The sequence below is a fragment of the Elgaria multicarinata genome, chromosome 7 (genome assembly GCF_023053635.1).
Source record: "Elgaria multicarinata webbii isolate HBS135686 ecotype San Diego chromosome 7, rElgMul1.1.pri, whole genome shotgun sequence".
In the NCBI taxonomy this organism is placed as follows: Eukaryota; Metazoa; Chordata; class Lepidosauria; order Squamata; family Anguidae; genus Elgaria; species Elgaria multicarinata.
This window is the reverse complement of record NC_086177.1, coordinates 87,478,296-87,499,474: the sequence shown is the minus strand read 5'-3', so window position 1 is coordinate 87,499,474 and position 21,179 is coordinate 87,478,296. Positions and strand designations below refer to the sequence as shown.

The window sequence follows — 21,179 nt, the reverse complement described above, 5'->3', positions numbered from 1 at the left end:
CTGGTGCCACATCAGAGAGGAAAAACTGGTGAGTTTGCAGTGTGTTCACTTCATAATTTTATGGCAGGGGGGTTATTCACACACTGCCAGAGAAAGGAACAAGCAAATCCTGGTTTTGTTTTATTTTGTTTTTATTTCTTCGGGATCCATTCAGCCAGGTATCCTTTCTCTTTGAAAGTGGCCAGATTCAGATATTTCAGGAAGCAAATCTCCATGGTTTTACTACACACCATGTTTTAAGATGGTCAGTACAGGCAGCCTCACCACCCAGCCAAATTGTTATACTTTATTCACTTTGATAGAAATTGTAAGTCTGCCTTCCTAAGAATACTGCCATCAATCCTAATTTTAACTAAAGAGATAGAATACATTATCCATCAGGGTACATAATAATAGTCAGCACTCAAAAACGTTGTTACTATGCACATCAACAATAACCATACTGCTTTTTTATTTTTAAGCCACACCTACAAGATGCAGCAGAAGATATCTTAATTCAAAGACTTGAGAAGAAAACAGAGCCATGGAAGACAAGCTATGTATGTTATCACTTGCCCTTAGATAAAGTCTGGGTCTACACATTCCTAAACCTGAACCCTTCCACAAACATTTGGGTCCAAAGAGTGAACTTAGCTGGTGCTGAAGCAAGTTGGATAGCTCCTTTATGGTTCCGTCTGGTCCTGACTGAAAACTGGAGCAGATTCACTGCCCCACTGACATCAGAGCCACCAGCCTCCACTGTTATATACATAATATTCCAAGGGCACAATCCTCTGCATGGCTGGCTGGGGAATGCTTTTTCTGTCTTAGGTGTTCATCACACAAGACTAAAATCCCCCAGCCTTACCAGGGCTTTCTGCTTCCTGTTTCTTTCTGGGATTACAATGTACTTCTTTACATTGCGGACATGTGATTTGAATTGAATTGAATTGAAAACTTCCTTTTTCTCTCTTTTCCATTATACAGTGCCATCTAGTGGCTCAAATATAGCACAATGTTGGCATTCATACAGCTGATCGATCAGAGTAACGTCCATTATCATGTTATCTCTGGTCTTTTTGAAAGCAGGATAAAGGTCATAAACTGTGGGAGGGGCACTGGAGGTTAACAATGTCCTATAAAGGACCCATAAACTTCTGTGAGCAGCTGATCCTGATTGCATGATATTAGCCCTGTGTAAAAGGGCTCTAAATATGCATAGAACTGTGCTCTACATCAGCCTTACCCAACCTGTTGGACTACAACTCCCACCATCTCCAGACATGCTGACCAGGATAATAGGAGTTGTAGTCCAATATTTGTGGAATTGGGAAGGCTGCTATAAACCATAGGATCACATTGCTAAGACTTCATGAAATCAGTTTAATCCAATTATCTAGGCTTTTGCTGTTGGACATGGTCGTGATTGGATACAGAAACTGAGAATCTCAGTTGTCTTCTTTTCAAAGTCTTTTTCTAGTTCCTCTAGCTATAAACGCAGACTTACAAGTATATGGGCCATTATTTGGTAAAACCTCTAAAACCAGAAAGCGATTCTGTAGAATTTCCAATTATTAGTGAGCCAAGTCCTGTGCCTCTACCCATGATAAAAAGAATACATACGCAAATATAGGGGCATTTGCTTAATTTATATATGGTTGGGTCCTGACTTAGTTATACTTAGAGTAGACCCATTGAAATCAGTGGGAGAAATTAGTTAAAATTAGCTTAAGGTCCATTAATTTCAGTGGTTCTGCTCTAAGTTTGACTAAGTTCAACCCATAATTCCCCCAAGTCTCATAAATAAGATGTTTTTGATGAAGAATGTGGGCCATCCTGGTTGAAACATTCAGATTTCATGTAGAGCAGGAGTGGGCATACATCAGGTTGGGCATACTTCTTTTTTTTAACAAAACCTCAAGTTCCACTAGCCAGAGCCAGGTGCAAAACATGCATCCCTTGAATTAAAGAACAGGGTGTCTCTGAGTGCATTCTGGTCTTAGGAATTTGTTTCCAATACCAGAACTGAAGTAACCTCTAGTCATTTCACATAAAATTCCTCTCCTGGTTACCCCAAGCTTTCTTCATTCTAGCAGTCTAGTTTAGGTAGAAAAAGTAAAGTTGCTGTTGCTAAATCAGACACCATTACAGATCTATTTGTCCATAGATCTACCTACTGTCTACTCCAGATGTAGAATATACACACAGCATGAGGATATACTTTTATGAATCATTGATGTAGGGCATAGACTGAAAGGAGCAACCTTTGTTAAAGTCAAACAGGTCTGGGTCTGATCATGCCTGGATGGGAGACTATCAGGGAACCATATGTACACTGCCATCATGGATGAAATCATAAATAATACAAGTCAGGCTGCAACATAAAGTTGCAGTGTGGAGTGCTCTTGTTCATTTCAGCATTCCTTCCATCCATTCATGCCTTCTTTCAGGATACTCAATTCCATCCTGCCATTCAGCTGTCAGCCAGCATTCCGTGACGAGTCCTGGTGGCTACATGTTTATTTATTTATTTATTTATTTATTTAAGGATTTTTATGCCGCCATTCAGCCAAAAAAGGCTCTCACGGCGGCTTACAAAAGTATTTCTTGACAGTCCCTGCCCACAGGCTTACAATCTGAAAGACATGACACAAAAGGAAAGGGGATTGGGAGGGAGGAGGAGGAGGGGGAAAAGGAAAGCAAATTCAGGCACTACAATCTTAGTTGGAAAGTTCAGCAGTTACAGGTGATAGCAGGAGGGAGGGGGCTCTCAGCTGGAGCTGGACCCAGGCACGGTGGAGAGGTGCCTGGCTGCTGCTTCCTCCCTCACTGGTGGCCTCTGCAGAGACAGTTGGTAGCAGGAGGGAGGGGGCTCTGAGCTGGAGCTGGACCCAGGCACGGTGGAGAGGTGCCTGGCTGCTGCTTCCTCCCTCATGGTGGCCTCTCCAGAGACAGTTGGTAGCAGGAGGGAGGGGGCTCTGAGCTGGAGCTGGACCCAGGCACGGTGGAGAGGTGCCTGGCTGCTGCTTCCTCCCTCATGGTGGCCTCTGCAGAGACAGTTGGTAGCAGGAGGGAGGGGGCTCTCAGCTGGAGCTGGACCCAGGCACGGTGGAGAGGTGCCTGGCTGCTGCTTCCTCCCTCATGGTGGCCTCTGCAGAGACAGTTGGTAGCAGGAGGGAGGGGGCTCTCAGCTGGAGCTGGACCCAGGCACGGTGGAGAGGTGCCTGGCTGCTGCTTCCTCCCTCACTGGTGGCCTCTCCAGAGACAGTTGGTAGCAGGAGGGAGGGGGCTCTGAGCTGGAGCTGGACCCAGGCACGGTGGAGAGGTGCCTGGCTGCTGCTTCTTCCCTCACTGGTGGCCTCTGCAGAGACAGTTGGTAGCAGGAGGGAGGGGGCTCTGAGCTGGAGCTGGACCCAGGCACGGTGGAGAGGTGCCTGGCTGCTGCTTCCTCCCTCACTGGTGGCCTCTCCAGAGACAGTTGGTAGCAGGAGGGAGGGGGCTCTGAGCTGGAGCTGGACCCAGGCACGGTGGAGAGGTGCCTGGCTGCTGCTTCTTCCCTCACTGGTGGCCTCTGCAGAGACAGTTGGTAGCAGGAGGGAGGGGGCTCTGAGCTGGAGCTGGACCCAGGCACGGTGGAGAGGTGCCTGGCTGCTGCTTCCTCCCTCACTGGTGGCCTCTCCAGAGACAGTTGGTAGCAGGAGGGAGGGGGCTCTGAGCTGGAGCTGGACCCAGGCACGGTGGAGAGGTGCCTGGCTGCTGCTTCTTCCCTCACTGGTGGCCTCTGCAGAGACAGTTGGTAGCAGGAGGGAGGGGGCTCTGAGCTGGAGCTGGACCCAGGCACGGTGGAGAGGTGCCTGGCTGCTGCTTCCTCCCTCACTGGTGGCCTCTCCAGAGACAGTTGGTAGCAGGAGGGAGGGGGCTCTGAGCTGGAGCTGGACCCAGGCACGGTGGAGAGGTGCCTGGCTGCTGCTTCTTCCCTCACTGGTGGCCTCTGCAGAGACAGTTGGTAGCAGGAGGGAGGGGGCTCTGAGCTGGAGCTGGACCCAGGCACGGTGGAGAGGTGCCTGGCTGCTGCTTCTTCCCTCACTGGTGGCCTCTGCAGAGACAGTTGGTAGCAGGAGGGAGGGGGCTCTCAGCTGGAGCTGGACCCAGGCACGGTGGAGAGGTACCTGGCTGCTGCTTCCTCCCTCACTGGTGGCCTCTCCAGAGACAGTTGGTAGCAGGAGGGAGGGGGCTCTGAGCTGGAGCTGGACCCAGGCACGGTGGAGAGGTGCCTGGCTGCTGCTTCCTCCCTCACTGGTGGCCTCTGCAGAGACAGTTGGTAGCAGGAGGGAGGGGGCTCTCAGCTGGAGCTGGACCCAGGCACGGTGGAGAGGTGCCTGGCTGCTGCTTCCTCCCTCATGGTGGCCTCTGCAGTGACAGTTGGTAGCAGGAGGGAGGGGGCTCTGAGCTGGAGCTGGACCCAGGCAGTTACCTCCAGTATCAGAGCAAGTATGCCTCTGTATATCGGTTGCTGGGGATCACAAGCAGGAGGATGCTATTGCACTCATGTCTACTTGTGGGTTCCCACAGGCAACTGGTTGGTCACTATATGAACAGAATCCTGGACTAGATAGGACTTTGGTCTGATCCAGCAGGGCTCCTCTTATGTTCTTAAGTAGTTCTGGGATACCATAATAAAAATCCTCAACCAACAATTTAGGGGGGGGCAACACACACACTTTGGCATCACTCTCTTGTGCAATAAATTTAAGACACCATGCTCAGGGTGCTATCTACTAAGAACTGTTAGTCTATGCGATTTATATGTATGCATTTTTCAGATATGGAAGTGATTCGTTGCTGTAATCCTATGTTGTGTGTGGTTGTGCACACATGCATGAGCTAGATGCACATTTTAAATACATCTTTAGTTGCTAAACACATCACAATCTGTGCAGGCCATGGCATTAACTCTTGAGCAATGGCTGTCTCTTGCAAAAGTCTGTAAGCTTGTTCTGTGCTTCAGTGCATCCAGATCACCATTCTATATTTTATATCCCAACAACAAAGCCACAATGCAACAGAGAGCTCTTGCATGCACAAGGTGAAATTTGGGTTTTGGACCCCACCAACACTGCAACCGTAACATATTTTTTTCAGACTTCCATGACATTTAATTGTCGCGGTTTTAAAAATAGGAATTAATGGAGTAACCTTAATGCACAGTTCCCTACTTTGCATTCGGTAGACTCATTGGGACAAGCTGTTCACTCCAGCATCTGGAAGATAATTTATTATTGAGAGCGATTAAATGCAGTCACCAAAAAAGAATCTGAAGCATGCAGCAAAGTGGGCAGGATTAATCATATCTCACTGTATCTGTTTCATTTAGAACTACATTCTAATGTGAAGATCGTATCAATTGTTAAACATCTTAAAGCATTGTAACATGACATCTCAGGAGGGGGGGTGTTGCCCTTTCTTTCTTTCTTTCTTTCTTTCTTTCTTTCTTTCTTTCTTTCTTTCTTTCTCAAAGAGCAGCAAACACTTTATAACACATGTTGTATACATTTATGCAAGGAGTGGGGAACTTTTTCTTTTTGTCTGTGCTCCATATTGATAGTTAGCCATTGCCAGGAGCCAGCTGAGATATGAGCATAACTTGCTAAGATCAGGACCAAGGAGTATGTCTTGGCAGGTTCAAGGGAAGGAACACCAGGGAATATAGGAAAAGGCAAGTACCAAGGCAAGACTGGGAAGGACTTCAAGAAAGTCAGCAAGGGGCAAGGGAAGGTTTGCGGGACACAGGGCAAGAAAAGAAGCCTGGGAACTCAGAAGTGCCCAAGCGAAATTCCATCAAGATTTTGCTAGTATAATGATGTAACTGCAGTGTGTTATATAATAAATAAAAACACACCATTAATATTTTCTATAAACGCAGGCTGGCATCATACGTTGGCATGGTTGGGCGCTTGTCAAGGGCCCACAGCCCAGCAGGGCCCCCCACTGACAAGAGCCCCCTGGATCTTCTCCTTTTCACCACTGCAACCGGCTTGTTCATCCACCTCTCGCTCTGACCCTGACAATGGTGGTTGTGTGATAGCAGAGCGGTAGATGCCACTGCCTGCTTCCTCGATAGCTCTCTTCCTGGCAAGCTAGCAGTTGGTAACCACAGACAGGGAGTGGAGGAGGAAGAGAAGGAGCTGGCGGCAGTACTGGTGAGAAAGTACACTCCCTCAGGGCGGGGGACCCATTCATGAAGTCTTGCCCGTGAACCGAATGCTCCAAAGTCTGGAGTCAGTTCTGCATAAAGAGTAGACAGATGAGTGCCCCTCAGGCCCAAGAACTGAATCAAGCCCCCTTCGGCATTTGTATGTGTTCCCTTACACCTCCTCCATAGATTGGTGTTTGCTGTATTTGGAGCTACTTGGTTCCCAGCTGCCTGGGCCATTCCAGACAGATACAAAGTTTGTTAAAGAAAAAGATGGACAGTCTTGGCTGAAGTGGCTTCCTGTGGGAGATGAAAATAGCTTGGAAATAAAGAGAAATGCCTTCTACACCCAGTAGTAACTCCCTATCTTTAAAAAAGAGGTTCCTTAAAAGGGGTGGTGGTAGGTTTTACACTCATTTTGGTCTTTTTCATGCCTGGATATTGGGTGTTTCCAGATTAGGCTTTTATCTCACCTGCCTCCTTCATGGAATTTTAAGAGGATCCAGAGGACACCATTCTACTTGTAACCTTCCCATGTCTTCCTGTTGCTTCTTCTGTCTTTTTTCTTACCGCAGAAAACATGTCAAGAAAAAAAAAGTCAGAACTGCTTCGCAATGCCTTCCAATTGCCAGTGCAAAGAGCCCTCTGTGTGGAAGCATCCATTCTCTCCATTTCGTTCAGTTTACTTTTGAGCTTTCTACTCATTCACACCTGCTTTCCACGCTCCTGTTTTCTCAGTGTGAAGATCCCCTAAATGTCTTGATGACATTAAATCACATTTTACTATTGGTAAAACTTAGTTCCAGAAACAACAAACTAGCAGCTTCTGTTGGCAATCATGGCAATGGATTTCAAAGCAGCTTTTGCTAGCAAGATCATTCTCAAAGGGAGTTTTGTTTTTGTAAGCTCCGGTTTGCCTATTCCTTCCCCTCTCTTGTTTGTTTTTACAAGATCTCAAACTGATCTTCTTCTCCTTCTATTTGTAACCCCTCTCCCTCCACCAAAAAGTGAAGCCTTTTGCCATAATCGACTGTGATAGCTATTTCCATACTGACAGTATGGAGTCATATGTTTTAAATCATTGTTAGTCATTTCCTTTTCCCCTTTGTCCCTTCCAAAGAAATGTTGCCCAAATCAAACAAAAGAGTGGGAGAGAGAAAATGTTGGCCAAGTTCTATTGTGTCCATGTAATAAACTACTGAACGTTGGGGTCATTGCAAAGATAAGCATCAATTTACCCTAACTAATGCTTGTGTTATTGGTTTTTGAAATGGAGTTTACTCAGTGTGCTTTCTTTACTCCCCCACCTCTTTTTGACAGCATGTGGACAATAAGTGGGTTTCTTCATCTAGGGAAATAATTACTTTCCGCAAAGCCCTGTTGAATCCCATCACAGCCTTACAGTTTCAGCGCTTTGTGTCCCTGAAAGGAGATTTACTGGAGAACGGAGTGATCTTCTGGCAAGAGGTCCAGAAATATAAGGTACAATATTATCAAAGAATGGAAACAACACGGTTTCTCACGGACTGTGACATTTAGATCTAGAACAATGGGATCGTGTGGGAATGGGAAAGCTAGGGGTGACCCCTTGACACGTTGAGGCTCGTCACAGTAAGGAACACCCCAGACTAGGTGGAGGAGATAGTTAAGGGGCCTCTGCTCTGGACTTGGACATCAGAAGCATTTTAGCATGTTAAAGTTGCCAAATTCACTACAGGACAGGCTACTACTGTGTCTTTAGTAGCCAAAAAGTAGGAAGAAGGTACAGTGGTCCTATCCCATTCTGCTTTTAGGCAGACATAGCACTCCTGTTCTCCCAACCATTGTTAATAAGGTTGTGAAGGCCTGGAAAAAGAACCAGAAAAAAAATGTTGGGGTGGAGGGACTCCCCAAATTTTCAAAAAATCCATGGAAAAAATGTTCCCCCCAGCCCTTCCCCTTTTCTGTTCTTTTTCAGGACTTCACATCTATAGTTAGGAGGTTTGGTACATGCTATGTACTCGCACAATCCCTCGCAATCCTTCCCATGTGAATCCCCCTCCCCTCCACTGTTTGTTTTAACTTTGGTATATCTGTATAATTGCATCGGCGCCAATCACGATAAATTCTAACCAGGATGGCTCTAATAACCAGCATCTGAAACTCATTTCAAACCCTGTTTTCACAACCTATCTTACCACGAACTGAAAGCATCTACACATACCATTGTTTCCTTCTGAGTGCAATCTGAAATTCTACAGGGCTCTTGAGACCTTTGAAGTAGACAATTGGGATCTGCAACCAAAAGTTACAATGTGGACTGCTCCTGTTCAGGATTCCAACTAGGGCTGTGCTCCGCTCCAATTCGGATCGCAAATCCGGAGTGGAGCGACCTGATCTGCCTCTGCCAAAGGCGGATCCAAATCGGGTTGGGGGAGCTGCGGATTGAAGCAAAGCGGTTCGCCTCCATCTGGAGCTCTGAACACAGGTAAGAGGGGAGGGAGGCTCACCTGGCGCTGGCGCCGCAGTCCATGCGGCACTGGCGACGGAGCCAGGTAAGGGAGCAGGGAGGAGGGGGACCTACCTGTGTCTGTCGTGGTCTGGTGCAGGCTTCAACTGAGGGCTGGATCTCAGTTGAAGACTGCAACGGACCGCGATGGACACAGGTAAGTGGGGGGGAGGGGGTCTTACCTGGCTCTGCCGCTGCAATCCATGCAGCGACAGTGACGGAGCCAGGTAAAGGGGCAGGGGGGAGGGGGGCTTACCTGCCTCCGTCGCGGTCCGGCACCGGCTTCAACTGAGGCCCAGGCCTCAAGCCGGAAGAGCAGGCCACAGCCTGCTCTTCCGGTTCGAGGTCTGGCCCTCAGTTGAAGCCGGTGCCGAACTGCGATGGAGGCAGGTAAGTGGTGGGGAGGGGGGCTTACCTGGCTCCACTGCCACCGCAATCTGTGCGGCGACGGCGGCAGAGCCAGATAAGGGGGAGGGGGGCTTATTCGGCCCCCATTTTCCCCACTTACCTGCCTCCGCCGCCTGCCGCGGAGGCAAGTAAGTAGGGAGGGGGGGGCAAAATCTTGATCCGCCCCTCCGGATCTCACTCCGCCGAGCAGGGGAGGGTCGGATTGACCCGAAGCGGATCGGCCTGATCTGAAAGTTCCGGATCAGGCCACGAAGCGGTTCGGGGGGTCCGTGCACACCCCTAGTTCCAACTAGGCAGCCATGCCAGGACACTCTATTCTATTTTCACTACCCCAGTTTTCTAGTCTCAGGGCCTGTGGATCAAGGCATTTATCATTTGCTGTGCAAAAACAGAAGAATACATAGATGAGCAAGGGGAAGGCTGCTATGAATCCTTTCACCCGATTAAATTCTTTATACCATTACATTCAAACAGTTGAATAGGTCTGGTACAGAGATGGTGGAAAATTCACCTATTACCACAGGTTGAGACAGTTTGCATGCAACAGCAAATTGTGGGTTAATTCACGATTTGCCATCAATGAGTGGGATTGAGTGCACACACTGCTTCTCATGTGCTCATCATGTTCACTTTTAATCAACAACCTATGATGGGGAGTGAGCATGACCTACAAACCCGGAGCATTGGGTTGTTCAGGTAATAAACTACCCAGAAGTTAACCCAACAAGGAACCAGGGGTCACTGCTGCTTGTGCAAGGCAAATTGTGGGTTAATGTGCAAATGGGCTTGTTGTGTCAGTGGCTTTTCTGCCTGCAACAGTCTTCCCCAAATGTGTTGGACTGAAACCCCATCAATACAGGGAAAATAGCTTGCAAAAATACATATATTAGCAAAAAGTGCACGCAAAAATTGGAAAAAAGTATGCACAAAAATGCATATATTAAGGGAAGTACACACAAAATGCATACACATTTTTGTGCAGACATTTAAAAATAAAATGTGTTCCTTGCTGTGAAAATGAGCTGAACCAGATATAAGGTAAGAAAAAAGTGAAACCAAAATTGATAGATTTTCCCATCCTTAGCTCATTCATTCACTTATTACATTTCTATATTGCACAATGGCCAAAGCTGCTACTGTTTTATGCAGTTTTACATTGTTGTATTCTGTTATTTTTAAACTTTGTTAGTTGCTCTGAGAGTCATAACCTGAAGTGTATGTTTATAAGTATTGCGTACATAAATAAAATAAATCAAACATATAAGAGAATGTACACATTGACTGGTTTTACATATACTCCCTGCATCTCATGCTTCTCCCTTTTCAGGACATGTGCCATTCCCATTGTGATGATGCCATTATCCAGAATAAGATCACAACCATTATCAACTGCTTCATTAATTCTGCCATTCCACCGGCGATTCAGATCGACATACCTGAGGAGCAAGCCCAGAAGATTATTGAACACAGGAGAGAGCTAGGCCCTTACGTGTTTAGAGAGGCACAGGTACAAAGAACCAAGACCTCAGGTTTCATTGAGATGTTTTGTGCCTGAATGTTAAAGCAGGCCTCTGGTTTTGTGCGCTGAGATTTGAGCCTATGAGTAACGGGGGTAGATTTATTTATTTATTTCAAACATTTGTATCCCGCCCTATATCAATAAGATCTCAGGGTGGCCTACAGATAAAAGCATACAGTATAAAACAGTGAATATACACAGCTAAAAACCAATTAAACCATAAACCAAGTTAAAACAATATATAATTTAAAAGCAGTAAAACTATTAAAACAGTTAAACAATGTGCCAAATTAGTGAATTCAACCATTAAAAGCTTTGTTAAAAAGCCATGTTTTCACTTGGCACCGGAATAAAATCTGCATTGGCGCCAGTCGGGCCTCCAAGGGGAGGGCATTCCACAGTCGGGGTGCCACAACAGAGAAAGTCCTCTCCCTAGTCCCAGCATAGTGAATGTGTTGTGCTGGTGGGATGCAAAATTGTCCCCCGAAAAGCAAGCCTTGAGTTGGGAAGGGCCAGATCTTAGTGCATTAAATAATAAATATGAAGAACAGGCCTTTCAATTATGCATGGGAGAGTCTGAGCATGTCTACATTGTTATAAGCAGGCCTTTCAATTATGCATGGGAGAGTCTGAGCATGTCTACATTGAGGGGGGGAAACCCGCACCCGCACCATTTTTTCTTCTGGGGTCTTTCCCTGTTGACTACATCTCCTTTAGACAGTGATCAACGGTGACCATGTGATTTGTAATTGAAAACTTCCCCTCTTGGCAACTCTCCAGCACCATCTTGTGGCCATGATAATTTTAAATAGTACATTATCTCTGAACTTTTTAAAAGCGAGATTACCAGGGGAAGGCACAGGAGGCATCATGTAAAGGATCCGCAAACTTCCATAAGTGGCCAGTCATGAGCATGCAATAAATTGCTCATGTAGAGAAGCTGTCTGACCATGTTCTGTACCTCTCAGGCCTCCTTTCCACTTCAAGTTCTTGTGACGCCTGGAAAGCTACTCTAGAAACTCAGGGTCCAAGGGAGTTGTCAGTATAAAAAAATCCATCATATGTTTCGTAGGGGGAGGATGGGAAAGAAGCATGGGATTTCGGCACTGCTGACATCCGAAGACGTCAGCAACGCACAAGGGCGTTTTAATTTTATCAGATCTTTTTTCCTTTAGATGAGCAATGTTATTGGAACCACTTGTAGATTCTTGTTTCTCTCCCCTCCTTCCCACTTCACAGGAAAAAAACCTTCTATTTATTCTGCTACACTGACCGAATAAGGTCATTTGTAAAAAATACACTGTTGATCACTGACAATGATTACCTTTTAGGCTCCTGTTTTTAGAAGGGCATTCAGCTAATTACTCTCTCTCTTCTGCACAAAATACCACCAACAGTTGTCCGTCACTACCATCCTATACCTTTTAAAGATGTGTTAACTCAAATCCATAAAACATTCAGGATCACAAGAGACAAACAGTCTGGAAAACAACTGAATTCTGGCAGATCATGAAGTAGATATAGGAAGTACAAAAGCCCAATGTGCAAATGGCAAATATAGCAAAACCCAGAGATGCAGGTTGCGGCTAAGAGAAGATTTATCCGAATACTGAAGGATGGTTTCACAGGGCCAGTATGGATAGTGGATAGAGCAGTGGCCTTCGGTCTAAGAGATCTGGATTAAAATCTCGTATCAGCCATAAGTTCACACATACAGCACTGGACAAGTTCACTAGTGCTTTACCTCAGAACTCCCTCTTTAAAATTGGCCTGTGTAGAAAATGAAGCCACAGATTTATTATGAGGACAAACATTGTGATAGGAAGCTGGAGGGTATGGTTTATGCATCATTAGAGGCAGTCCCTATTAGGAGTGAGAGAGGGGTGTGTATGCTGTCCTTGAGTTCTAGATGCTAGGGAGCCTGTGTGTGTTTTTCAGAAAGAAAGGCCTCTAATAAGAGTTGCAGAGAGTGGGGCTGTTCACACAACATCCTAACCCACAGCTACAGCTAGGGTGGCTTGCTAACCATGCAGAGTGGCTTATTTTCTTGAGTTAGCCACCTTGAGAACCCATGGTTTGTGGCTGTTTTGTTTAGGGTAGTTTACAAGCTGCGCTGCATGTTTAACAAGCCATCCTTGGTTGTGTTCAGACAACATGCTAACCCATGGTTCAACAAACAACCCACAGTTAAAAACAAACCATACTCAACCACTGATTGTGGGTTAGTATGTTGTCTGAGCAGCCCCCAATGTGAAGGAAAGACCTGGTACTTTTCCATCCCTGGTTAACAAATAAGCCTTTGTTCTTCTCAGGAAGTTCCGCTGTAATGTCTGAGGAATAACCTGGAATAGGGGTTGCTGGAATAGGCTGCAAAGCTACATGCCAACATCACTAAGGACATCCACAGTGGGTTGGGTTCTCAGTAGTGCTTAGGGGAGGAAGATAGCAGGAAGGTGATCCCCTCCTTCCCCCTGTAGCCCCTGGGCCTCTTGAAAAGCTGCACTGGAGGACTGTCTATGGCAGCATGAGAACCAACACAAGAGGCTGCAGAGGGAATCGGCAAAAATTGCCTCCTTGCCATCCCTTTCTCTATCAAGGCAGCCTCTGCTGGATCCTCTGGGCTTTCATGAATGGAAGGAGCCCTTCCTTTCATAGAATGAGCAATTTGGACCCAACCCAATGTGCCATAGCTTCATACGGCCACAATATATAATTATAATAGGGTCCTGGCAACCTAAAGGTATGGTCCTGGCAACTGCTGACAACTGTTAGTGAGGTTCAAGAGACTACAGCACTCCCCTAGATAATGGGATTTCTTAGCCTGTAGCTGATATGAATTGATGTGACTGGAGAGGCATCCAGCTGGCTCAGTACACATCCCACCTTAGCCAGAGCTCACATCGTCTGTTACCTAACATGACTATCATGCAGATCTGATGTCCTCTCTGAGATTGTGGCAGATGGATGCTAAAGGAGTTGCAGATAAAAGCATCCTAGCATTCCTTAGCTGCAAATATCATGTCGCCAACGGCATGATTGGTGTTGGTAAGCGAGTATGGAAGAAGAATGAGGGAAAGGGGAGGGGACACGGAGGTAAAGAGTTTGAAGACGCCTGCTTATTCTTTTCCACATTAAGTAGCAGCTGCAAGAGGACCAGATCAGACTGTACTGTGCACAGTGATTTATTAGTTTTTAACCCTTCCGGCACATTTATTTGTTTATATTTATTCATTTAGTACATTTCTAATCCTTCCAATAACTAATGTTCTCTGGGTGGACTACAATCGCATTACAATCATATGGCACATGTCATGTTCCTGATGAAAATTTCTCACCCATCAAAAGTTGGTAAAGGAGTGAAGTCTCCGCTGAATCTATTATATTTGCCTTGTGATAATTTCCAGAACTACCAGATGAAACTCAGCTCTAAAAGCTCATTTCAAAGTATGCATCATATTATTGGTTCATGGCGTTAATGCCTTAATTGAGGTCATGCTTTGAATCTCTGCCGTTGCTTTCAAGCTTGTTTTCCTTCCTCCACTTTAAAGCAGACCCTACAAAGAGATTATATCACTTTTAAAATTCCTCACAGATATGTAGCATTGTTTTTAAAACTTCTCCAGAGGCAAAATCCCTTTCACTGAAAGTAAAGTTTGAAACGAAGCTCTCTCATCTGTGTAAGTGAAATATTCTGGACAACAGTTGGGTTAAAAGCAAGAATTCTGATGCATCTTTTATGGGTTTTTTTTTTAAACCACATTATTAAAAACAAAAAGAATCCATCAGTTGCTGTTTTTCTTAATTCAAGCAATTATTTAGGACAATGTTTTTAAAAGAAGGAAAGCCTTTAAAACTGTGGTTTAGGAAGCTTTCTCATCAGCAACAAACTCATACTGATGAGAAGCATGTGCAAGTCTGGAGTAAAATATTAGAAGACGACATGGAGGGTGGTGGAGGTTTGCGCTGTGCATTACACAAGAAATATTTGCTTCTTTATGATGGCAAAATAGCCTAATTTTCTGTAGTACCATCTATCCAGATTTATAACATGAGACTTCCCTCTTCTTCTTCTTCTTCCTGGTCTAGATGACTGTTTTTGCTCTTCTGTTTAAATTTTGGCCAAAATTTTGTGAATTCCGAGGCAATTTGGCTGATGAGAAGATTTTGCCTCTTCTGGAAAAGCGAAAAGAAAAGAGGCTGCTGAAACTGAAAAGAGCAAGACAAGCAGAAGAGAAGGTGAGAAAAGCTAAGTTACAGTATGAACAATTTTAGACAGGCTGGACAGGAAAAAAACAATCCTGATATGGGTCCGATCCAAATCCTGTGGAAGCCAATAAAAAGATGCCAACGTAGACATTATAAATAGCTTTTCTTTTTCTCAAAAAATGCTCACCTAATTCATTTATTACATTTGATTTCCACACTCCTAGGACCTTGAAACAGGTAACCACACTTTAATACGGAACATACATGTTCTGTTGCTAAAACGTCACATGCAAGTTAAAGCCGACTCAGTCAGTCCAAATGAAAATAGCTTCTAGTGATGCCAAAAAATCTGTAGGCTTTCATGAGTCTCCAAAGAAAAGCTTTCCCTAATTGCAGAGACTTGCTTCCATATGTATATTGGTCCAATCATCTCTATATAAGTTTTATCAAAGTTGTCCCCCCGGGTGTAGAGTGCTGGAAGCCCAAGCAGAACAGAAGGTCAGACTGGATGTGTTCTCAACCAATGGTAGAGATGATCCCTACCTTCGCTTTAAGGGAAAGCAAGGTAGAACAGAGACACAGGACCCTGGGAAATACTGGGAGGGCTGAAATGCCCGTTTTCCCCTACCTCCCAAAATGAATTCTGACCATGGGTGATGTATGGACACTTCCAGAATATCCCCAGCAGGGAAGGCAGCATACAGCACCAACCCTGACCAAAAAAGTTAACTGGTGGAAGTGAATGCAACTTGCTTTCCTCAGCCAACCCAAGGAGGAGCAAATCCCTCCTCTCCTCTCCAAAAATTGGATAGGTGAGAAGTTGAACCATCTCTTCGTCGCAAAGTGATGACAAAAGAGATGGGAAATGCCAGGATCGCAGGCAACATGCCCTATGGCACACTGTCTCTGAGCCCATCCCTACCCTACCCTCCTGATTGGTCACCTTGGAGATGGATGCTGAGGGACTCCAACTGAGGAGGAAGGTGAAGAACTGTCAGTATCCTGCCTGACCCAGACCCCCTGGGGGGGGGAACCTCCTCTGAGGAAAAGGCATGAGACCCTGCGGAGAACCCCAGTATGAGGTCCTGGGGTGCTTCCAGATGAGGCTTTTATTGTGCAATTACCCTGCCTTGTTCATGGGAATTTTATGGAGGATCTGGATAATGTTCCTCCTTTTGTAACCCTCCCATGTTTTTTCCACTATGTCTGTTTCTTTTTCTTTTTCTTTGTTACTGGAGAAAAACCATTAAGGAGGGAAAGACAGAATAGCCCCATAATGTATTTTGATTGGTAGTGTGACACGGTTCATCTAGAACAGGAGTGGGCATCTCCAGATGTTTTGACCTACAACTTCCATCAGCCCTAACTAACATAGCCAATGGTGAGGGATCATGAGACTTGTAGACCAAAACATCTGGGAGGGCCACATGTTGCCCACCCATGATCTAGAAGCCCTGCTGGAAGAACCCGCTATAGTCCCAAGGCGGCGTGAAGTGCCTCATGGACATCTTGCCTGCAGCCCCACAATAACACATCTGACCATATCCCAAGCCCTGCTTCGATCCCTGATTCTCCACCTTTGTCCTCTAGTCCTCAAGAATAAGGTGGCAGCAGGCCAAGTGGGAAGCCCACAGTCAGCATAGGAGCTTATGTTTGGCTGCCCGGAAGCTCTATTGCCAAAGGTCTGCTTGGGAAGAGGAAGATGTCAGAGGCAATCTAGCTGAAAACAATGACTAAGTAGATGACCAGGATGAGGAAGCGCTGGCAGTGAGGCTATGAGCCTCTCAGGGTGCTTCCAGATTAGGCTTTTATCCTACAATCTACCTGCCTCAAAATAAGGAATTTTATTGGAGGTCCAGATGATGTTACCTTCAATTTGTAACCCTCCTGTGTTTTTCCTACTTCTTCTATCGTTTTTCTTACCAGAAAATGATGACCAAGGAGAAAAAGTTGGAATAGGTGTGCAGTGCCTTTTCAGTGGTAGCACTAGGTTGGAAGCACCCTCAGTCTCCTCTGGACCCTTGTTGGGTTAATTGTTCCCTATTGAATACCTTTGCTCCAGCTCTCCTTTGTTCAGCTCTGGCTCCCATTCCCAGAATTGGCACAAAACAACACACAAAACAAATTCGTGTCCTCTTGTCTAGATCCTGTGTCTGATGCTTGTTCATATTGTATAACTGTCCACTCTGTGCCTCATACCAAGCTCTTGGTTCCCCTGTTGTTTGACGTCTCCAGAGTTCATAGATGTGCAGTCTGGTTCACAGGCACTTCTAAGGGGAGGGAGTCCTGTAGCTGAAGGCAGCGTCCAAGAACATTCCTGTATCTACTCCACCTTTTCAAACAGGTGGAATTACTGAGAGATTGCTCTTGACTGATCTAAGGGATTTTAATAAGAAAAAAGAAAGGAAGTTAAGGGGATGTGAAGTAAAGCTGTAAAATTTCCCTGAAACATGACATCGTGAAGTTTTAACCCACCTTAAGCTTAAATTAATACAAAGTTTTGTTTTGTTTTTATTACTAGGCACAAATGAAGAAATCTGTAACGTCTCAGAAGCCAGATGGGGGTGTTGAGTCTATAATGAGTAAAAGTGAACTTTCGTTTACACCAAGCTTTTCTGGATATGGGCGACAGGTGATTGAATTCTAAACTATAGGCTGTGTCTAATATTACACTATAGCTAAATTGGGAGATGCTTCCTCCTTGATACTGCTGTGGCATGCCATAACAAAATATTATGTTTGTCTGCTTCGTATCTATTATCATCATATTCAGGCTATAAACAATGTTCAGAGAAGCTGTCAGAGCTGCAGAAAAACCTCTGATTTTTCCAATGCTACTATCTAATTGAAGTGGAATTGATGGGTTTGGGGTGAAATTCAGTGAACATCTTTTAGTGAAAAGTTATGGGTATAGCCCAAGTTAACTGACTTTTAGGGAATTTAGTCGTCCAACCCATTTTAGTTTGACACCTCAATCTACACCCACTCCCATGCTTTCTTCCAAAGTCAAATTCAAGGCATCTGTGGAAGGAAAGTGTCTATGTTCACTTAGATCTGAGACTCCTAAAACTCCATACTCAATTGAGGCAAGCCACTCAGAAGCTCTCCCATGCAAGCCCCATTGAAAGGAATGGGACTGCTTCCCATTCATTTTAATGGGGCTTGTTGGTTACGAGAATTTCCTGGTGGAATTGTGCCTCCAGAAAGCATTTGAGCTCCATCTACATGGGGCCTTCTCCTGCCTGCCATTCAGCATTTTATGACCAAACCAGATATTTGGAGAACAGACAATACTGTATGGGACAACTGCATTCCATCGGATTGTTTGCCCAAGTGCAAACAATAAATGGTTCTGCTGCTAGCCCCATCTGCTGTGCAAAATAAATGGGAACCAAAGCAGGCTAAAAAGTTGCAGGTCAGCAGAATGTATGGATCAGAGATGGGCCTTGCAGGTTTCAAATGGTACGGTGCCACAAGAGGGGTTTTTGTGGCTCCCTCACATGTAGGGCCAATATTCTTATTTGGTTGCATTCCTAAGGGGGAGTAAGTCCCCTTGAACTCAGTCGCACTTATTTCTGAGTAGACAGGCATAGGATTGCACTGTTTATCACTTTAATAATTTAAGTTTTTTAAAGGCAATGACTGCTGACATTATCTTACTGTATAATGAAAGCCACCCTTTATTAAAATGGACTGTTGCCCATCAAACCTATATGCCACGACTAACTTTGTTTGTTTGTTTATTTGTTTTAATGTTTAAATGGCCCTTGCAGATGTCCTGGACTTATTCAAAGTACATAGAAGCTCTCCAGCAGGAAAGAGTTCTCCTGAAGATTCAAGATGATCTAGATAAAAAATCAATAGCATCATCACATTATTCAGGTCAGATTTTCATCAGGTTCTGTGGCTAGAGAAAGTTCGTTATAGATCCAATTACTAAAGGTATGATGCACCATATAGGCCACGGGTGGGCAGCACAAGACCCGTGGTCCAGATGAAAACCATGATAGTGGCCTAAAAGGCCAAATTTAACTTTAAAACAAGATGTGCAATTGTTTTGCCACTGCTGCCACTGCAATTCAGCAGCATAAAGCAGTGGTGCAGCTGCTGGGAAGTTCCAGGGGTTTGAAATGGGCTTCCCAAGCCCCCAAAGTTGCCCACCCCTGATCCAGGTCACATATGGGCTACCTTGGCGGCCTTCTATGCAACCCACCACAGGTGCCCAAGCTACTGTTGCTTCTCCCAATGCTAGACTTATTGCTGCTGCTACTGCAATTGTATTAAGACCTCTAAATGAGCATTTATTGCTCATAATTGTCCACTTGCAGGAGTTTGCAGGTCCATTACATGACATTGTCAACATCCAGGACATCTCCCACACTATCCCCTGGAAATCTTGCTTTTTTTAAAAAAAAATAGAGGCAATGTACTAATATCCAGGAAATAGTGGGATCTCCCAGTGTGTAAAGCCAGCATTACAGTATAATTATGCCACTAGATGGCACTGCCTCATTAAAGTGAATGGAGCACACAGAGAGGAAGCATTCAATTTCAAACTATGTGGCTGCTTGTATAATGGTGCCAATCATAATCCCAGAAAGAAAACAAAAGCAGAAAGCCCCAGTAAGGCAACAGCATTTTTTTTAAAAAATGTAGAGCATCTCTATGACAGCATGCAAGGAGAGTCATCCCAGCACACAATCCTGGCACATTGTCCCACTCCTGACAGGCCACCAAACAGCTGTTTGGCAGGCTGTTGGGAGCATGATTTACATGGGTAAGAAGTCACATAGAGATTGTCTTGCCATTTAAATGGCATCTCCTTCCCACTGGGTTCAGAACCTTGGATAGCTCCTTTAAAGTTTTGGCTGATTCTGACTGAAACCCAGAATGGATTCACAGCCACACTGAAATCAGAGCCACCAGCCTCCACTGGGCCAAACTCCTAAAGGCTTAACTGATGTATTATAGCAGAAGCTTTCATGGACTAGAGCCCACTCCATTAGACAGAACAAAAGATCCAGTTGGTGATTTCGTGTCCAGAACCAAAATGATTATTCTGGATGAATGACTCCAGAGAAACCCCCCCCCCCAAAAGCTACCAAAATACATAGTACATGGAGAAGCAGGATATAAATATTTTAAATAAATTCATTTTATTTGGAATTGAAATTTCATAGAGCAGGAACTATGATACTTCTGGGTTCTCAATACCAAGCACATTGCAGATGTTAACCTAATATTGTCATGAGCACATCCACCAATATTATTATCAGGTAGCCCATCATTCCCTCTGTTTCAGAGCTGAATGCCATTGCTTATGGAGCCAAAGCAGGTCCACATACACACAAGAAGGCAGTATAAGGAAGCTTGGGGAAACCCCAAGGTTTGCAGAAATACAAAAAATCTTTAGAAAGAAATCCTAATGGGGGGACCCTTCCCTCCCCCACTCCCCACAAACAGTCCCAATGAGTACTGCGTGTGCTAATGGCCACAGAAAGCTGACTGAATGTTGGGGAACAAAATGGAAAACTACAGGGTGTGGTGGAATGGAATGGTGTGTCTGGATTCGGAATGGTAACATTTTGACACACACGCCCCCTCCTATGCCATTGCACCTCGTCTTCTTACTGTCTGTCCCACATATCTTAGCATCAGTTTTGTTCTATGCATTGTGTTGAGCTGACCATAAAAGATTAGATGCATTTCTTAACATTTTACTCTCTGAATGTTTGGGCCTTTTCTACTGTTCTCATTTTGCTTGCTTGTTTGTTATTCAGGTCTCTCAACCCTTTTCACACTGAAGAGTGATCACCCAAAGGTCCCAGAAAAACCCGGTCGGCTATCAACCTTCACATCAGCGTTTGTAAAGCAACACCATCCATACCAACCCAAAGAGAATGGAAGTATGTCTCAAGGGAGTTAATTAATTCTCCAGTTTGGAATTTATGTCATTAGATGCTCAGTCAGCAGTGATTTCCTATTGCTAATACAAATGCTTTGAAATGTTGTTGATGTTGTAAGCCAACACTCAAACCAGAAGTGTCATTTTTTTAGACTATGTCAAAAAATGCCTTTATGGATATCAGTGCAGGAAGCATACCAAAGAAGGGAGAGGATAAGTAGTTACAATTGGTGGACATATCACAATATTTTAGAACCGTGGCAAGGGGCTTATAAAATAAAGCCAAGAGAAGGGTTGACAAAAGGGTTGCACAGATTGCACGTCAATGGTTTGAATATGTGCAAATGTCAGAAAGGTTTAAAATGGATAAAAAAAACCCGGTGGCTTTGAAACAACAAAGTCAGAATTTGAAAAGGAATTATGTACGAATGACGAACATGTTATTGCTAAAATTTATAAATTTTTATTGAGGTTTGAGATG

At 44.8% G+C, this 21,179-nt stretch overlaps 1 protein-coding gene across 1 annotated transcript in view; it reads left to right on the top strand.

The window, feature by feature from the left end:
• The window catches only part of RGS22 (regulator of G protein signaling 22), an 81,636-nt gene extending 60,917 nt beyond the window's left edge, over positions 1 to 20,719 (top strand). Inside the window, exons 21-27 of the mRNA XM_063131319.1 lie at positions 462 to 539; positions 7,493 to 7,654; positions 10,396 to 10,575; positions 14,674 to 14,823; positions 17,315 to 17,425; positions 18,567 to 18,675; positions 20,574 to 20,719. Coding sequence (XP_062987389.1) covers positions 462 to 539; positions 7,493 to 7,654; positions 10,396 to 10,575; positions 14,674 to 14,823; positions 17,315 to 17,425; positions 18,567 to 18,675; positions 20,574 to 20,719 — 936 coding nt within the window. The remainder of the gene's footprint in view (positions 1 to 461; positions 540 to 7,492; positions 7,655 to 10,395; positions 10,576 to 14,673; positions 14,824 to 17,314; positions 17,426 to 18,566; positions 18,676 to 20,573) is intronic.
• The last annotated feature ends 460 nt before the right edge of the window (positions 20,720 to 21,179 follow it).